Source organism: Nomascus leucogenys, chromosome 24, assembly GCF_006542625.1.
Source record: "Nomascus leucogenys isolate Asia chromosome 24, Asia_NLE_v1, whole genome shotgun sequence".
NCBI lineage: Eukaryota > Metazoa > Chordata > Mammalia > Primates > Hylobatidae > Nomascus > Nomascus leucogenys.
The window spans coordinates 19,121,988-19,139,341 of record NC_044404.1 but is presented as its reverse complement, the minus strand read 5'-3'; the positions used below and the strand labels follow the sequence as shown (position 1 = coordinate 19,139,341).

The 17,354-nt window shown below is 54.9% G+C and overlaps 1 protein-coding gene across 3 annotated transcripts in view; it reads left to right on the top strand.

Annotated features, from left to right (window-relative positions):
• IFFO2 (intermediate filament family orphan 2) overlaps positions 1–17,354 on the top strand; it is a 51,964-nt gene that overhangs the window by 20,086 nt on the left and 14,524 nt on the right. For all 3 annotated transcript variants that reach the window (XM_030805104.1, XM_030805107.1, XM_030805106.1), the window contains exons 2-3: positions 15,070–15,130; positions 16,418–16,513. In XM_030805104.1, the coding sequence (XP_030660964.1) occupies positions 15,070–15,130; positions 16,418–16,513 (157 nt within the window). The remainder of the gene's footprint in view (positions 1–15,069; positions 15,131–16,417; positions 16,514–17,354) is intronic.

The following is a 17,354-nucleotide window of genomic DNA, read 5'->3' as shown; positions in this document are numbered from 1 at the left end:
CCTGGGCCGGGGGGCCCCCACACTCTCCTGGGCACAGACCCCCTGGGCCTCCTGCCTCTTGACCTGAGTGCCCAAAGACCTGCTGCCCAGACCCCCTGCTGGCTTCCACTTAAGCAAGAGCCAGCAGACACTGGGGATGGGGTGGGAGGGTCCATGGGGGCTTGACCAGGCCTAGGCAGAAAGACAATGTCCCAGGGATGGAGAGCCGTGGACACCAACTTTCCCATCATCTGCCCCATGCAAGGTAGGCCCAGGCTTCAAGTGCAGAGAAGACAGTAGCAGAGTTGGCCTGGACTGTGGAGGTTGGGGAAACTGAGGCTGGCAGGGAGGGGCTGGCAGGGAGGCCATGTCTAAGGCGACAGGGCTGCATTGGCCTAAATTGGATCTCCTAGAGAAGGCCCTGGAGATGACATTTACTGGGCCTTTTTAATCCAGTGAATATTTATGGAGCCTCCTGTGTGCCAGGCTCTGTGCTGGGCACTGGAGTTGCAGTTGTGACCCAGAGATGGGCCTGATCTTGAAAGAGATGAGGGCCAGGTGCAGTGGCTCACACCTGTAATGCCAGCACTTTGGGAGTCTGAGGCGAGAGGATCGCTTCAGCCCAGGAGTTTGAGAGCAACCTGGGCAACATAGTGAGACCTTGTCTCTACAAAAAAAAAAAAAAAAAAAAAAATTAGCCAGGTGTGGTGGCATGCACCTGTAATCCCAGCTACTTGGGAGGCTAAGGCAGGAGGATCCCTTGAGCCTAGGAGTTTGAGGCTGCGGAGAGCCGTTGTTGTGCCCCTGCACTCCAGCCTGGGCACATGGTGAGATCTTATCTCAAAAAACAAACAAACAAAAAAGAAAGAGGGAGAGAGAGAAAAGAAAGACGAGTTAAGTAGAGGAGCCCAGTAGGGGATCAGTAACCTCAGTACCAAGTGGCCCAGAGCCTTTGCAGTACAGAAGAGTGGCACTTGACCCTGACCAAGGAGTCGGGTCGGCCTCCTGGAGGGGGTTATAAGCTGGGTCCTGAAGTCACCTTAGGTAAGGGAGAGAGAGAGGAAAATGACAGAGGGGAAGGGGTGTAGAACCTGTTGGGCAGAGAACGCAGCCCATGCCTTGGAAGTGTGATGGAGTCTGGCACAGGGGGGCTGGAGGTGTTGGGGGGATGCTATTCAGCCTTACTCTACCCTAGCATATGGCTTTGTTCTCCAGGGCTTATCACCCACCAGGTGAGACCTCTGTCTACCCTTTTGGAGAAGAAGTGTCTGGCCCATTTCTCAGATGAGCCTGATCTCCCAACCCTCACTCCTTGGGGAAGGTAGAGGGCCACTGGTGAGGAAGGACAGTATTTACAGTGGGGTCTTCCTGCACCCAACGGAGGCAATACTTTGACTAATGAGGAAACTAAGGCACAAAACATTGTTGCTGCAGGAGCTGGAGTAAGGGCCCAGGACCCTGCTTTTCCTTGGCTCCCTTGGCAACTGGGAGCCTGTGGTAGAGAATGCCGGAGAGCGTTCTCTCCAGCTTGTCACACATGGCTCTTTAGAGGGGCACAAAAGCCTTTTCTACATCTGTACACTTGATCCAGAAACCCAATCTGGGTATCCCAGAGGGATACCTGGACACGTATGCAAATGTGAGGGTACGAAGGTGTTCACAGTCTTGTTTAGATTGCAAGGACTCTGCGCTGACAGTGGAGGACCCATCAAACCAATGGCCCTGCAGCCACCTGCTGTGTCACCTGCTCGGGAGGATGCTGCCGTATATTGTCAGGTGGAAAAAACGCATTTGAAAACCACATATGGTTGCATCCCATTGTCGTTAAAAACCAATCTCATAAGAACAGAAAATCTCATAAGAAAAAGCTGGGAAGGATATAGAGCTGATGTTAACCGTAATTCTCTCAAGGAGGGGGATTCATTTGGGTGGGTTTTACATTGGTTTTATCTGGCTTACCTGTTTTTTTCTTTTCGCTTTCTTGTGTAATCATTGTAAACACTCATGCAATTTAAAGCAAGGAGAAAACGAGCAGGTATTTTTGTCTTTTAAAAATTTAAGTGGTTTTGATGTTTTGAGCAGGTATACATGACATGATTCAAAATTAAAAAGATACAGAAGGAGGGGAGATTCTGACACACACTACAGCATGGATGAAGCTTGAGGATATTATACCAAATGAAATCAGCCAGGCTGGGCGCGGTGGCTGACGCCTGTCATCTCAATACTTTCAGAGGCCAAGGTGGGAGAATCGCTTGAGCCCAGGAGTTCGAGACCCGCTGGACAGCATGGGGAAACCCTGTCTCTACAAAAAATAATTTTCAAAAATTAACTGGGCGCGGTGGTTCATGCCGATAGTCCCAGCTACTCCAGAGGCTGAGGCAGGAGGATCGCTTCAGCCCAGGAGGTGCAGGTGCAGTGAGTTGTGATTGTGCCACTGCACTCCAGCCTGGGCAACAGAGTGAGACGCTGTCTCAAAAAAAAAAAAAAAAAAGAAAAGAAAAGAAAAAGAAGAGAAATAAGCTATTCACAGAAGGACAAATACTATCTGATTCTATTTATACAAAGTACCCAGAAGTCGAATCCACAGAGACAGAAAGTAGAAGGGTGGTTGCCAGGGGCTGCGGGGAGAAGGGCATGGGGTGCTACTGCTTAACAGGTACAGCTGCAGTTTTGCAAGAGGAAAGAGTTCTGGAGATGGATGGAGGTGATGGTTGCACAGCAGTGTGAATGCACTTATTGCCACTTTAAAAATGGTTAAGATGGTAAATTCTGTTATATGGTTTATTTATTTATTTTTGAGACAGGGTCTTGCTCTGTCACCCAGGCTGGAGTGCAGTGGCGCAATCTTGGCTCACTGCAGCCTTGAGGTCCTGGGCTCAAGCAATCCTTACATCTCAGCCTCCTGAGTATCTGGGACTATAAGCGGTGCCACCACACCTGGCTACCTGGCTAAATTTTTTGTAGAGATGGGGTTTTGCCATGTTGCCCAGGCTGGTCTGGAACTCCTGGGCTCAAGTGATCCACCTGCCTCGGCCTCCCAAAGTGCTGGGATTACAGGCGTGAGCCACCGTGCCTGGCCTATTATGTGTATTAAGAAAAGATACAGAGGGGACAGAGTGACAGTTCTACCCCATAATCCCCAGCCACCCACTTCCCTGCTGAAGGGAACTGATGTTTTCAGTGTGATGGTGGATGCTTGGTTTCCTTCCTCCTGCCTCTGGGTACAAATGGGCAGTGGCAACTTGGATGGGGCCCCTTCACTCATGGACAGAGGAAGATGACCCCTGGCCCAGGGCAAGCATTCCCTTCCATCCCTGCTTGCCTGGCACAAGGCAGCCAAGTGCCCAGAACTTCCCATGCTTCTTGGGTTGAAGGGATTGAGGATCTGAGGCTGGAGGAGCCAGAGGTCCTGCCCCGGCGAGAGCTCCGGAACTCGCCTCCCCTCTCTCAGCGGGAAGAGAATACTCTTAATCCACTTCTGTGTCCCCAGCACTTGGCTTCTGGGTGAGCACTTGGGAAATAAATGTTTGTTGATTCTGTCCTGGGGGAAGAAGATGAAATGGAAGCCGGCAGCCAGCCTGAGTTGGGCTGTGGGAGATATTCTGGGCTGCCGGGCCTGGGTGTCTCCAGAAACACCCAGCGCTCGCTCCTGAAGGCTCTCTTGGTGCCAGGTCTTGTGCCAGGCACTGGGATATGGTGCCGAATTGGACACAAGGGAGATGGGACGTCCTCCTGTGTGTCTTGACAGTTCGCGTGTTGCCGAGCATTGGTAGCAGAGGGGGCTGGTTTGGCACCCAGGTACCCTGCCTCATCCCCGGGGCCTTGGCCAGTCTACCCAGAGGAACTGCCCTCCAGCTGAGTTACCCATTTTCCATGGCAGGGAGGACAGCAGAAAGGCCGTGTTCCATGACTAATCATAGCTTCCATCTATTGAGTATTTACTGGGAGCTGGGCACTGTGCTAAGTGTGAAACGTGTGTTGACTCATCTACTACAGAAGAACCAGTGGCAAGGCAGGTTCTTCCGTTAGCCCCTGCTCAAAGCTAGGGGACATGGAGCACAGGCGGTCAAGTGCTTGGCTCAAAGGCACACAGCTCAGAAGTGCAGATCCTCTGCCCCTCCTGGCATCCCAGTCTGCAGGGGTCGGGGTGGGATGTCTGCAGTCAGTGCCTGGGGGCCGGATGACAAGCTGCAGCCTCCCCGCAACCCCATGATTTCCATAGCGCAGTGGAGCCAGAAAGAAACAGACCATTTTACAGACCAGAGCAACAAGGGTGCTGCTCTCTCAGACCCTGGAGCCAGTGACAGGGAAGGAGGAGAAGGAACGAGAGTCTCCGTTTATTCGGAGCCTGTGCATACCCTCCTTTTCACAAACTGTAGCAGCCTCCAGAGGCAGGGGGCATCTTTATGATGACCAAATGGGGAGGCTTAGGGGTTGGAAATCACTTGCCCAGGAGCGTGTGGTTGGTACCACTGGGATTTGAACCTCGTTCCATCCAGCTCCAGAGCTGGGTGCCTTTCTTGCTCACCACGTGCCGGCCCCAGCTCGTTGCCTTGGCAGTGGAGGTGGTGGTGTGCCGAGGCCTTCCTGCACCCTGGGTTCTCTGGCACTGAGAAATAAGTACATGAGCAAAGTGGCTTTTTTTCCGGGTCAGTGACTGTGACCCCATGTGTACACATCTGTGCATCTGACCCTGGCATTGTAACCCAGGGGCATTTTCTAAGTGATGTGCTGGGGGTGTGGGCAGGGAGTGGGGCTTACAGAACTGACGAGACACCGTTAGACTATAGAGAGGCTGCCCAGGCTTGGGAGCCATATGGACCTGGATTTGACCTTGAACAGGTCATTTCACCTGAGTGTGTGTAGTGGGAATGATAACATCCGGCTCACAGAACTATGGTGAGAATTAGAGATGGTGGGAGTTGAATGATTAGCACCTAATCAGCATTTTACAATAAATGCAAATTCTTCCCTTCTCGGAGAAGAGTGGAGTCTGATGAGAGAGACAGGGAAGTGAAAATTTACAGCCCCTGGATGCCAGTGCTGAAGGAGTGGGTTCAGGACTGGGAACATCAGAATGGGCATAGTGACTTATGCTGGGGAAGTCATGAAAAGCTCCCTGGAGGAGGTGATGAAGGGGTACCCAAGCCTGGAAGAGGTTGGCAGTGGTACTCCAGAAACTTCATGGTGGCTTGCAATTTGCGATGCAGATTTTTCCTCACTGTGAGATGCTGGTTGAGACAATTTCCTCCTTGGAGTGGCCTGGTGTTTTAGGGGTGGGGGGAGTGCCCACGTGGGTGTAGTTTCTAGACAGAAGCAGTGGGAAGAGGGCACTGCCCAGCATGCTGCTTGGGATTACGAGTGTCCACAGAGCTGCAGTTTCTCCAAAGGTGTTTTTTGTTTGTTTTTGAGACAGGGTCTCATCCTGGTCATCACCCAGGATGGAGTGCAGTGGCCCGATCCTAGCTCACTGCAACCTTGAACTACTAGGCTCGAGGGATCCTCCAACCTCAGCCTCCCAAGTAGCTAGGACTACAGGTGCGTGCCACCATGCCTGGCTAATTTTTAAAATTTTTTTGTAGGGATGGGATCTCACTATGTTGTTCAGGCTGGTGTTGAACTCCTAGCTTCAAATGATCCTCCTGCCTCAGCCTCCCAAAGTGTGGGGATTACAGCCGTGAGCCACCATGTTCAGCCTCTCCAAAATTGTTTTCAACAAGCACTACCACGTGGGAGTGATGCTGGGAACCTGGGCAAATATAGACAGGGGGGAATTGGACAGGTGGCTCAGAAAACAACTGAAACCTCAGATTGGCATTGGGGCAGGTGACCTGGGGGTTCCCTGGGCCCCATGTTGCCCAAAAAAGCCAGCAGCCTCCCTGGGTGAACACCCTTAAATGCCTTGTGTGTGTTGGAGAGACCAGCTGGGCTCTCCTGCCCTGGACCCACCTGCTGCCACAGTGGCCCTTGTTAGGACAGACCTCACAGGGCTGGGCATGCCCATTAGTTCCTGGGGTACGTCTATGAGGTGTGGACGGCGAAAGCAGGGTTTTCAGTGGGTTTTGCTGATAGGGGGGTTCTGTGGCATTAGCATCTGGCTTCTTTCCTTCTGCCACCCCGTCCCCTTGTACTGCCAGCCACCCAGCCAGGTGAAGTCGGCATCTAGCTCATTTTCATGACCATCAACGACATGACTGTTATGCAGACAGTGGCTCTGGGGTCAGATGGCCCTGGGTTCAAGTCTGACCCCCTCACTTACAATGTGGTCCGAGAGCATTCTCCCAGCCTCTCCCCACCTCTCTGAGCAGCTGTCATTGGGAGGTCGTGAGGATGAGAATGACACCAATGGCATGCTCATGGTAGGCTAGGCACTGTTCTGGGCACTTTGCATATGCTATTCCATGGAATGTGGGCAAAACCCCTCGGAGCTGGGAGGGATTACCAAGGCCCAGAGAGGGTCATAGCTTGCTCAAGGTCACAGAACTGCAAGATGGATAGCTGGGATTTGATCTCAGGACCCTCTGGCTCCAGAGTACCTGCTCCCCTCTTCACTACACACACTGGCTGGAATGCAAGGACAAGACGTCTCAGCTGGCTTTTGAGCATTTGTGGTTTGTCAGGTGGCTTTGTGGTCAGCGTAGGGTGCTTGTCCAGGGATCATGGAAGTTGTTTTCTGGCTTGGCTGGGTGGCCCCTTAGAATTCATCCAGTTTGACATCATTGCATTACTGACGGGAAAGTGGTGCCAGGGGAGGGTAAGGGACTTGCCCCAGATCACAGAGCCAGCTGGGGCAGAGGCAGGGACTAGCTTCAGGACTTCCTGCACAAGGCTGCTGCCTTGTTGCCTGAAGGAGTGTGTGGCTGGGGGCCGGAGCCCATTTAGGGGCTTGCCGTTCTTTCCCACTCATCTCTCAAGTCCTGTTGGCTCACCACAGAGAGCCCAGAGACCAGCTAGCTGCCCTGCAAAGGGTCCCCTTGGTCACCAGGAAACAAGTTGGGGGAATGTGATGACCCCACACAGCTCATCCCCCCTTCCTGGCGATGGGACTCACTTTCACCTCCTTGCTGGGAAAACTCCTTAGCAACTCAATTTCAGTGCCACCTCTCTCAGTTGCTCCTGGGTCCCCAGAGGGCCAGGACAGGATGGAGAAGTGTCCTTGGTTAGGGGGTCCAGATTTCACTCACCCATTTGCCCCTCCCTCCCCAGGCACGTAGAGCTAGGGTGATACTTGTGAAGAGCATGGCCATCATCCGTCTAGGGCACCTGTGTGCCTCACTTGAACCTGCTCTCCTGATCCGTCCATGAGCCCTACAAGGTGGGATTGCTATCCCCATTTTACAGAGGTGGAGACTGAGGCTCCTACCTTGAGGTAGGCAGGCCCTCAGGGGATCACACAGAGGCAGATGACTTTCTCAGCTCACCCGCCCTTCCTAGAGAGGTCTGCAGAATTGCCTACAGCCTTCGACTCTCTAAGGCCTGTGGGGCTCGTGGCAAGCCCTCAGGAACTGTTTATGGAATGAATGAGTGAGGGGCAAACGAATGAATGCATGCTCCCACACCACGCTGCTGCTGCTTCTGGGAGAGGGAACCCAGTGGGTGCTGTTGAGTGCAGGCCGTCAGAGCCCTGATGGCACCCAAGATAACTCTGGATGGAGTTGGTGTCCCTGAGGCTGTCACCTCTTCTGGACTCCAAGGAAGGGCCCTATCCAGGGTGTGCAAATAGCACTGCAAATATCGTGTCCCAAGGGATTTTGGGAGATCCTATTACAGATGGGGAGACTGAGGCCCAGGGCAGAGAAGGGACTTGCTCAGGGTCATGCAGCGAATTAGCAACATAGCCAGGATGTGAACCAGGACCTCCTGCTTCCTAGCCCAGTAGCTCTCTTCCACAGGGAACTTCCCTATGGATGTCAGACCCCTCTGCCTCTCCACTGAGCAGCCTTGCGCAGACCTGGCCTGCTGGGATCCCTGGAGGAGGCTGCTGTTTCTGGTTGAAAGCAGCTCTGTGTGTCTGTGTGGGAGGCAGTGTGCTGGGGCACACTTGATTAGTGGCTTCTCAAACCTGGCCCCCATCCCCAGCGTGCAGCCTGTGCTCCGTCCTGCCCAGGCCATTACTGCCCGCCTGTAATGGAATCGGCTGCCCTGGTTAAGTGTTCACATTAAATTAATACCTCCTCCGTGGAGACAATCAGTTGGCATTTAATTTGTGTTTCCTTCCGAGAGCAGCAGAGTACAGCTGGGCAGCCGGGCTCCAATGGGCACGTCTGCAAGGCAGCCTTTCCCGGGGATCAGGGGCTCCACGGAGATGGGAGCGGGGAGGCCACAAGAGGTGGTGCCTGGTGTCCCCGGGGGGTGGGGCTTGGGGCAAGCAGGAGGGGGCCTCTTCCATGTGCAGGGGCTTGTGCTTATTGGCTGTCCATTTTCGGGGAGCGCGCCACGTGAGAGAGGAAGTCAGGAGGCAACGCATCCACACGTGCATCAGTGCTGAGCTGCCCGGGAGGTGAGCCCTGTGTTAGCAGTGGTGGCGGGATTTCCACATTGTATTCCCAGCCCTGCCCCACTCCCACTCCCTTATCGGATTTTTTTTCTGCCTTAAATATGAATTATCTGTGGTATTTGAGGGGGATGGTGTGCAAGGAGGAAGTTGACTCAGTTGTGGTTTTCGGGTTCTCTAGAAGGGCTCAGCAGAAGCAAGTGGGAGCTGTTGGGGGCACGCAGCCCTGACCCCACCGGGGAGCCTGCTCTGGTCTTCCCAACCCATCAGCTTCTGCGAAACCGCATTTGAAGAAAGGGCTCCCCTGGTCTACCACTGTGCCTGCAGCCTCTTCCTCCAGCTCAGATATTATTTTAGAGAAGAACAGCCAGTTGGGGCCCCCAGGCTTGGCCCTGGCTCTGCTGTGAGGATGCCTCCGTGCATCTGCAGGTGGGCAAACACAGGAGCTAGGGCAGCGCAGAGCTGAGGGGCACTGGTCGGGCCAAATCTGTGGTCTGAGCCACCGGGCTCCAGCATGGCTCCCTGGCCACCTCCACCCAGCCCTGCTGCAGTGGGGTGAGCTCCCCGAGGCCAGGGTGGAGCTGAGAAGGTGCCAGCCCTCCACCCTCCGGGAAGGAAGCTGCTCTCTGCCCCCACCTGCCCTCTGCCAGAGGCCAGGCCCACGCTTGGCCCAGAATGAAGTCTTCCACTGAAGGCTCCAGCCCAGCCTCACCTGAGCTCGTTTCCCCTCACCTGAGTGAGTCGGCCTAGGCGTGCCGGCCGCTTGCCTTCCCGCAAGGTGCTGGCCGTTTGCACACCTCCCTCCCAACTCTGGAGGTGGGAGGCAGCCACGCGCTGTGCAGTTCACATGGAGCTGCTGAACACTCATGGTCTGCTTGGTGCGGGGTGCTTTCACCCACACCGTCCCCTTCCTGCAGTTCTCACAGCCACCTTTGAAAGGGGGTGGCTGGTTTCCCGACTCACAGAGGGGACAACTGAGGCCCAGAGAGGGTAACTGACTTGCTCAAGATCACACAACTGGGAAGTGATGAGCAGGATTTGAACCCGTCTCTTGCTGCCCTGGTGTCTTGGGATGCTCACTCAGGAGCCCCAGGTTCGTCCCTGGAGCCTTCATTGTTTTGCTGGGCCTGCACCTACTTTCCTCCTGAGCAGGAGCCTCGAGCCTCTTTCTCTGACTGCACAGGAAGTGAAAAATCTGTGAGTCAGCCCCTCTGCTGGTGACTTCAGCTTGGGCTTCCGCCCCTCTGTAGGGCAGGATTGTTGGTCCCTTTCCTGCGGGTCTGTGTGTCATCTTGAGCTGACGGGGGAGGGGGAGGCACTGGCCCTGAGTGCGGTGGGGGTGGGGACTGGCATAGAATCTGCCCACCCCCTTTCCCCAGTGGCCGGCAGAGACTTCTCGTCCCTCACGTGGTTCCAGTGGTGGCTCCTCAGGAATGCGGAGAGACCACATCTGGCTGGGGTGGTGCTGCCACCTCCCCCTCCTGGCCACCAGCCTCAGAGAGTGCTTGTTCTGCTAAGATGGTGGCCAAGGCCCCCGATCTCAGCTGCTGTGTGCTTTTGTGGAGTCATTTCCTCTCCCTGCACTCTTTGTCCTGACATCCCTGTCTCCCCTCCCTGGCCCAGGGCTGTGGGAAGTGGGAAAGAGAAGGTTTCTCCTTCTCCTGCCTGCTTCCTGCCCTGGCCATCCCTCCCCATGGCCTGGCCTGGCCTCTCCCAGGAGAGGCTCTGGAGCCGAATGGATGAAGCTGAGTGCAGGGGCTATGCTGGGAATTTGCCTCCTGTGAGCCCCTGGGCTGGGATGGTTCAGGCTAAGGATGCTCTGGGGGAAAGGAGCTCTGGCTGGAGGCGAGGGCCATCAGGGCGCTGAGGAGTAAGTGCAGCTTTGGATTCATTCAATCATCCATCCATCCATCCATCCATCCATCCATCCATCCATCCATCCATCCAACCAATCCATTCGATAAATATCTGACTCCTTAGCAAGTGCCCAGCCAGTTTTAGGTACAGGGAATACAGCAGCAAGCACAAGAATGATCATCATAACTAGCTCTCTGGGCCTGCAGAAGGACTGGACCCTGACTTGAGACCCGGCTCCTGTGCCTGTTTTCCCACCTAGACCAGGGACCTTGCCTCTTGCTTCCTCCTTGCCCCATCTCTGTGCCTGAGACCTCCCGAGATGAGTGCCAGCCCCCGGTGGTGGTGGGGAAGGTGGAAGTGGCGGTGACCACACAGTGGAGCCATCACTGGCTTTGGCATCATGGGACTGGCTCCTTTGGGCAAGAGCTGTGTGCCGTGGGATCCCACGACCATGCCACTGGGGAAGAGGAGATCCTGGGGCCTCCGCTGCTCTAAGCTGTGGGGCAAACAATGGAAGTGGATGTGAGGCTTGGGGAAGAGATGACATTTGAGACAAGCCTGGGAGAATGGCTAGGGTTTCAGGAGGCTGAGGAGGAGAGAGGAAGAGGGGAAATGAGTTACCTGACCTCTGAGCCTCATCTGCAACATGGGGACGATCCCCAGGGGAGGGCTCAGCGGGATTTTATAGAGGGAGGTATGAGTGCCTAACGTGGTGGATACCAGCGAGAAGGTAATCAATAAATGTCCCTTCTCTCATCCAGCGCTAGAAGAGAGAAGGATTTGGAAGTTTTATGAGCTGTTGGGTCAGGGTGGGCAGGTGCGGCTCTCAGTGATTCAAGCCATGTTGGCCGCGGCTGGAGTTGTCCATAGGCCCTGGGTCTTCATTTTCCCACCTGTAAAGTGGGGACAGGGTAGCTTTCCAGCCCAGTGCATGTGCAGTATGATGGAGGGGATCTATGGAAGGACCCTGCCCCGCAGAGAGCACTGGGATGTGTTTGTCACCTCATTGGGGTGGCAGGCCTGTCAATATCCTGGAGTCTTCAAAAGACCAGAAAGGACCCCTCCCTAGCCAACAGAACAGCTCCTGGACTGCCGAGGGAGACTCGAGGAAAATGCCTTTGTGCCCCCAAAGTGATCTCTTTATGTTCATTCCAGCCTTGCTTCCCCTTTCAGTCTTAAAGGGCCCAGGCGTAGGATTCCGCCAGACCTGGGTTTGAATCCAGGCACTGCCACTTCCTAGGCAGTCTTTGGGCAAGTTGTTTGCTCAGCGTGGGCTGGGGCTGGGAGCGGGGATGGCGCAGGCTGACAGGAAACGATGTCCGCAAACCCCTGATCCAAAGTAGGTGCACCCGCCTCTTGGTGGCAGACAGCGCCTGGCCTGTCCCTTGCTGCTGCCCTCTTTGTTTCTGTTGGTCCCTCTGCCTGAAACACCCTCCCCACTGAAACCTTACTCTTGTGGGCAGACCCAGGGAAGAGGGAGGGTTGTGCTTGGGAAGCAGGTGTTGAAATCTCTGTGCCAGCAACTTGGTTGACCAGTTCTTAGTTAAGCTGAGTGCTCCCTGGCTCTGGGGGGGTGGGCAGGGAATATGGGTGTCTGGAGTGCCGTAAGAAACACATCGCCCACCTGGCCCTTCACGCCAGTCCTCAGAACGATCCAAGGACAGAGCTTTTCTGCATTGTCAACACTGGAGCTGGCTGAGCCAGGTTTTCTCCACCACCGCCGGGAGGGATGTCAGGGCGGGCGACAGGCTCTTCAGTCAAGCCAGCTGCTGTCCACATGCGGGGTCTGTCCTCAACCTCCTGGGAGCAGGCCAGCCAGCTGCCTCCCCAGTCTGGCTTTGGAAATAAAAAGCCCATGAAATCATTTGTGCAAGCTCATCCTGGGGGTCTGGTATGTGCAGCTCAGGAAACACGATTGAGATGTGGGGTTGGGGGGTTGCAGAACTCGGGGCAGGAAGGGAGAGGTGAGGTGGAGGGGCTGGGTTGTGTGGTCTTCAGAGCCTGGCCACTCAGTGCCATCTGTAGCCCAGCATCACTGGGGAGCTGTCTGCCCCAGCCCTTGCCTGCCGAACCGGCATCTGCATGTTAATAAGATGCCCAGGTGATTGGTGTGCACATTCTAGGCTGAGACTCGCTGCTGTAGAGACTGGACTAGCTTTGAGTCCCAGCTCCCTGCTTGCTAGCTGTGTGACCTTAGACAAGTTACTTTACCTCTTTGAACCTCAGCTCCCTCATCTGCAAGATGGGCTTAGTTAGAAATTCTTTCCCCAAGAGGGTTAATAATTCACATTCAAGCCAGTGATGTGTGTGTCCAAGGCAGTGAACCGGGTGTGTGGGGCCCAGACCGTACCCCCTAGTTACGGTTGCTGGTGCTCTTGCTGTTATTGTGTCTGGAAAGCCAAAGATCTGGGCTCCCACTGTCACTTTGGGTGGATTTGGGGCAAGTCTCGTTCCCTCTCCGGTCCTCGTTTTCTCCATCTGTACAAGGGGTCTGTTGGCCCCTGCCTCGCCTTTCTCATGAGATGGTTGCTCAAAGGAGAAGTGAGGGGTGCTGGGCCTCATTCCCAAGGGCCCCTCTGGGAAATGGGGAGTGTCAGGGAGGTGCCCCTGTGTGCCTGCGTCCAAGGGAGGAGTCATGTCATTCTTTATGTTTTGTGCCCTTCTTTGCCACTCCTGCTCTTGCTGCAAGATGTGTTAGCAGGCTGGCTCTAGACGCCAGGCTGCAGCCAGAGCCACACTGGGGCTCACCCTTGCACCTGCCCTGCTCAGTGGCTTTGGAATTGAGTCGCCTTCCCCGCTCTGAGCAGTGTGGCCAGGAGAGATGATTCAGCTTGGGACCTGTGCTCCAGCCTTTACTCCCTGAGGGAAGCCCCAGATGCCCTGTGCTCCTGGGCAGGGATGGGGTGGCCTGGGAACTTTCACCCCATTGTGATTCCTGTCCCCAACATGGGGCCTGCTCTTCTCGGTGAGAGGGGCCTGGGACTGGACTCCTAGCCTTGCTCCTGATATACTGGGTGATCTGGGCAAATGGCTTGACCACTTGGCCTCAGTTTCCTCATCTGTACAACGAGGGGAGGTTCAGTGAGATGGTCCTGGCTGGATTAGGCCCTTAGGTTCCCTTCCTGCCCCCTCTTAGCTTCCTCTGTGCCCTCCAGCCCTGGCAGGAATCCCAGCCCCTTGCCCTCCAGGTCTGGACCTGGGAGCCCACGCAGATCTCAGCCTAGCAGCTAATGTTGGGGCTGGGAAAGGCTGGAGAAAAGTGGGAGAGGGAGAGAGTGTGTGTCCTCCAGGAGCCCTGGCCGGGGCTGTCTCCTGTGGGAGAGGGGAGGAATTTTCCTCTGTGTATGCAAACAGTATCCGTTTTCTCTTGTTTCCAAAAGCCAGTGATGTAACCGGCTCTCCACCCCTCCCTCCCCTCTGGCCTATTTTTAGCTGGCCCGACAGCATCCTAAAAGGGTTTCAGACTGCCCTGCTCCGAGGCCATGTACGGAGGGTAGCAGTGGGGTGAGGAAGGAGAGAAGCTCCTCTGTCTGTCCCAGGATGGACAGACATCCCAGGAGGGACAGAACCTGCCCCCAGCTTCCTCCAGGGAGGAGGAACTCTGTTGGAGGAGCTGGGTTAGGGCCTTCAGGCTTTGACAGTTCCTGGGCCTATGAGGAGCTCCACAAGGGGATTCTGAGCAACCAGTGTGGAGCCTCCCCACCTGGGTTTCAGTCCTAGCTCCACACTATCTCACCCTGGCCTTGGGCTCAGCTTGTGCCTCTGGGCCTTGCTTTCTGCACCTGGGGATAACGACGGTACCTACGCCGTAGGTTGTTACGAGGATTGAATTAACTTCATGTAGAACAGTGCCTGGTACAAATAAGTCTCAGTGAAGGTGGTTCTGGAATTGGTATTATCATGCAGTCTCAGGGAACTGCTCCCACCCCTTCCTGCAGTTAAGGGCAGGGGTCCACTGAACTCTCCTCTGCCTTCTCCCCTCCCGCTTTTCCTATTCAGCTTTGGGCGGTACACATGTCAAAGTAGTGGTGTGGAAGCCCTTGGAACAACAGGGCCTGGCATATAGTAAACGCTAAATCAGTGGGAACTGTATTTATTGAGTTTTGTTTTAATGTAATAAAACAAACCTGGGTTTGAATTCAAGCCCCACCCATTGACTCGCTGTGTGTTTTTGGGCAAGACATTTATTTAACCTCTCCAAGCCTCGGTTTCCACATCTGTAAAATGGAATGATAACACCTGCGTAGGAGAGTTCTGTGTTGGTTTGGGTAGGCTGTAGGGCATCGCAATGCTTAGCACAATAAAAGTTTGTTTCTTGTGGGTGCAAAGAAGAGCCTGAGAGTGGAGCTGGCTGTAGCTGGCTCCTAAGGACCGGCTTTGCTACTGCATCTTGCAGCAACAACAGGAGCAGCAGTGCTTGCACAGCACTTTACAGGTTGCATGCAGGCAGGGTGGTGGTCCCTGCCACCTCTGTCTTCACGAAGTGCTGGGCTCATACCTTAACGTGGCACTTGTCACCACCACCTGGTACTCTGGTTATACGTCAGCCTGGCTGTCCTCTCACACCACCTCCCCTGGGCTGGGAGCTCCCAGAGGGCAGGCAGGGATGGAGGCCCCAATGCATCTTCCTTGCCCAGCTCAAGATAGGCCCCGGGTGGGTGTTGGGGTTGTGTCTGAGGGCTGGACTGGCACAGGGAACTCACCTTCTGACCACCCGTTCCTCTTGGCTTTTGCAGATGGGAGGAGGAACTCGCCAAGCGCATGAACCTTCAGACCATGGTGGACACGCTGCAGGAGGTAAGAGCCCTCAGATATCCCAACCAGGAGAGGCATGCCAGAGAGCCATGTGGCCAAGGGGCACAGTCTTCATGCGGCAAAGCCAAGAAATTCTTGCACAGCCCCTACTCTGTTACCTCCTACTGCCTGTCTCTCCTTTATGGAGCCAAGAGACCCCTTCCACTTACTCTGCTTGGAAGCTAGGAACGGACCAGCACAGTGTTGCACAAGAGCTCTGATGCAGGGGTTGAGAAGCCTGGGTCCAGGTCCCAGGGTGCAAGTCCCAGCTGCTATATAACCTGGGACCAGCGACCCTTCTCACCAGTCACTGTCTCCCCACCTGAGGCTTGGACTACATGGTTTGTAAGCCCCCAGGCAAGAAGGGTGCCCTCGGTTGGGGCTGAAGGCCTTGGAGAGGGCAGGTGGGCACGTCGCAGGTGGGCTCCCAGCCTGAGCAGGCTCTCCGTGGTGGGCATTTGGGAACATTCCCCTTGCTGCTCTAGCTGGAATCTCTGCATTTTGGGCTCTGCAACTCCCCCGCCTGCGGTGTAACCTGGGCAGCAAACTTCATCTTCTCAGCCTCTATTTTCCTCTCTGTCAAATGGGAACAAGAGTAGCAACCCCATGAGAAGGCATGAAAAGTTCTTCCAAAAATGTCTAGAAATTGCATTCTGCTACTTAAAGCATTTATCGTCTAAGAAAGTTAGAGACAGATTAATATAATTGTCAACGTGTAGAAGGAAAAGGTTGAATATCTCCCTTTCTTTTATAACGAAAGTGCTTTTTTCTTTATAAATTTAATGGGTTCATCGTCAAATATGTGGAAAGTATAGAAAAGCACAAAAATAAAAATTATCTCCAGTTCCACCCCTCCACAGTTGAAAAACTGGTGTATGACCTTCCAATCTTGTCTGTGCAGACACACACCCACACTCTTTAGACACATGTTAGGTCAACACACATGACATTGTCATTTTTGAAAGCAGAGATGGCCCAATAGTGGCAATTTCACATGGATTGATCTCATATTTTTAATGTAATAGGATTGCTTGTTAATTAACCTGCTCTTTTAATACCTGCCATGGATTTTCCCACGTAATAGATAATCCTTTGAAAAGTGTTTTAAGCAGTCAGCAGTGCTCAGTGGGAAGCCAGGCTGGGACGAGGTCCTTGGCACCCCTTCCCTGGCATGTAGGTGCCCAGCTGGGGTGGACATTGGGTGCCTAGGGCTCTGGACTCAGGTGTCCAGACTCTCCTATCCCCAGAGGACCCAGCCCATCTGAAGCCTCCCCATCTCCGTCCCCGCAGGCAGCACAGGAGGCTGACGCCATCCAGGAGGAGATGAACGAGAAGATCGAGCGGCTCAAGGCCGAGCTGGTGGTGTTTAAGGGGCTTATGAGTGACGTAAGTGCCGCCCGCTGCCCCTGGGTGTCATGACCTCCCCCACACCCATCATGCAAAGTGCTTCATTCCCTCCGAGGCTCCGGAGCTCGGCTTCTAGTTAGAATCCTGGCTGGCTGTGTTTGACCATGAGGATGACGGATGCATTGGATGCATCGGAGACCAGGCACCCTCCTCCTGCCCCCTCCCCACTTCCGCTTCCCTCGGTCTGAGTAGAGATGCATTAATCTGCCGCTTAACCCATCCTGCCCTCCCCCGGGCTCCCCTGATGGTCTGTGTGTGTTTGCTCCCACTCCTTTCCAGCTCGCCTTGATGAGGGCAGGCCTCGGTGTCTGGGTGCAGCGGGGCGTCTGGCAGGTTGGGCCAGGTGCCGTCTGGTCTATGCGGGCCTGAGAGACTCGCAGGCCCAGCGGCCTTTGGCAGGGTTGCTCCATGAGGTCAGGAAAGGCCAGCGTGCGTGTCTTTTTGACAATCCGGGGCCCCTCTGAGTATCCGTGGGTTGGGGGGAGCTGTTGGCAGCAAAGGGCTCCTTGCTGCTGGGGACCCAGGTCTCCTCCCACTTCAAACAGTGGGCAGTACAGGGGGAGACCCCACCAGAAGGCAGAAGGGGCCAGAACGTGGGTGACTGAGCCTGGCGTGGCTCCTGGTGTGGAGGGGCGTGAAGCTGGGTGTGGTTGGTAGAAGCCTCCCAGGACCCTAGTTGGAGGCCACTGGGCTCCCTCTCACTTGTGTCCAAGGGGATCTACCCTGTGGTCCTCAATGACTCCCACTGCCGGCCATGGGAGGCATCCAGGAGAGAGAGCTGCCTGTGTGGGGGACAGGTGGGGCGTGCAGGTGGGAAAAG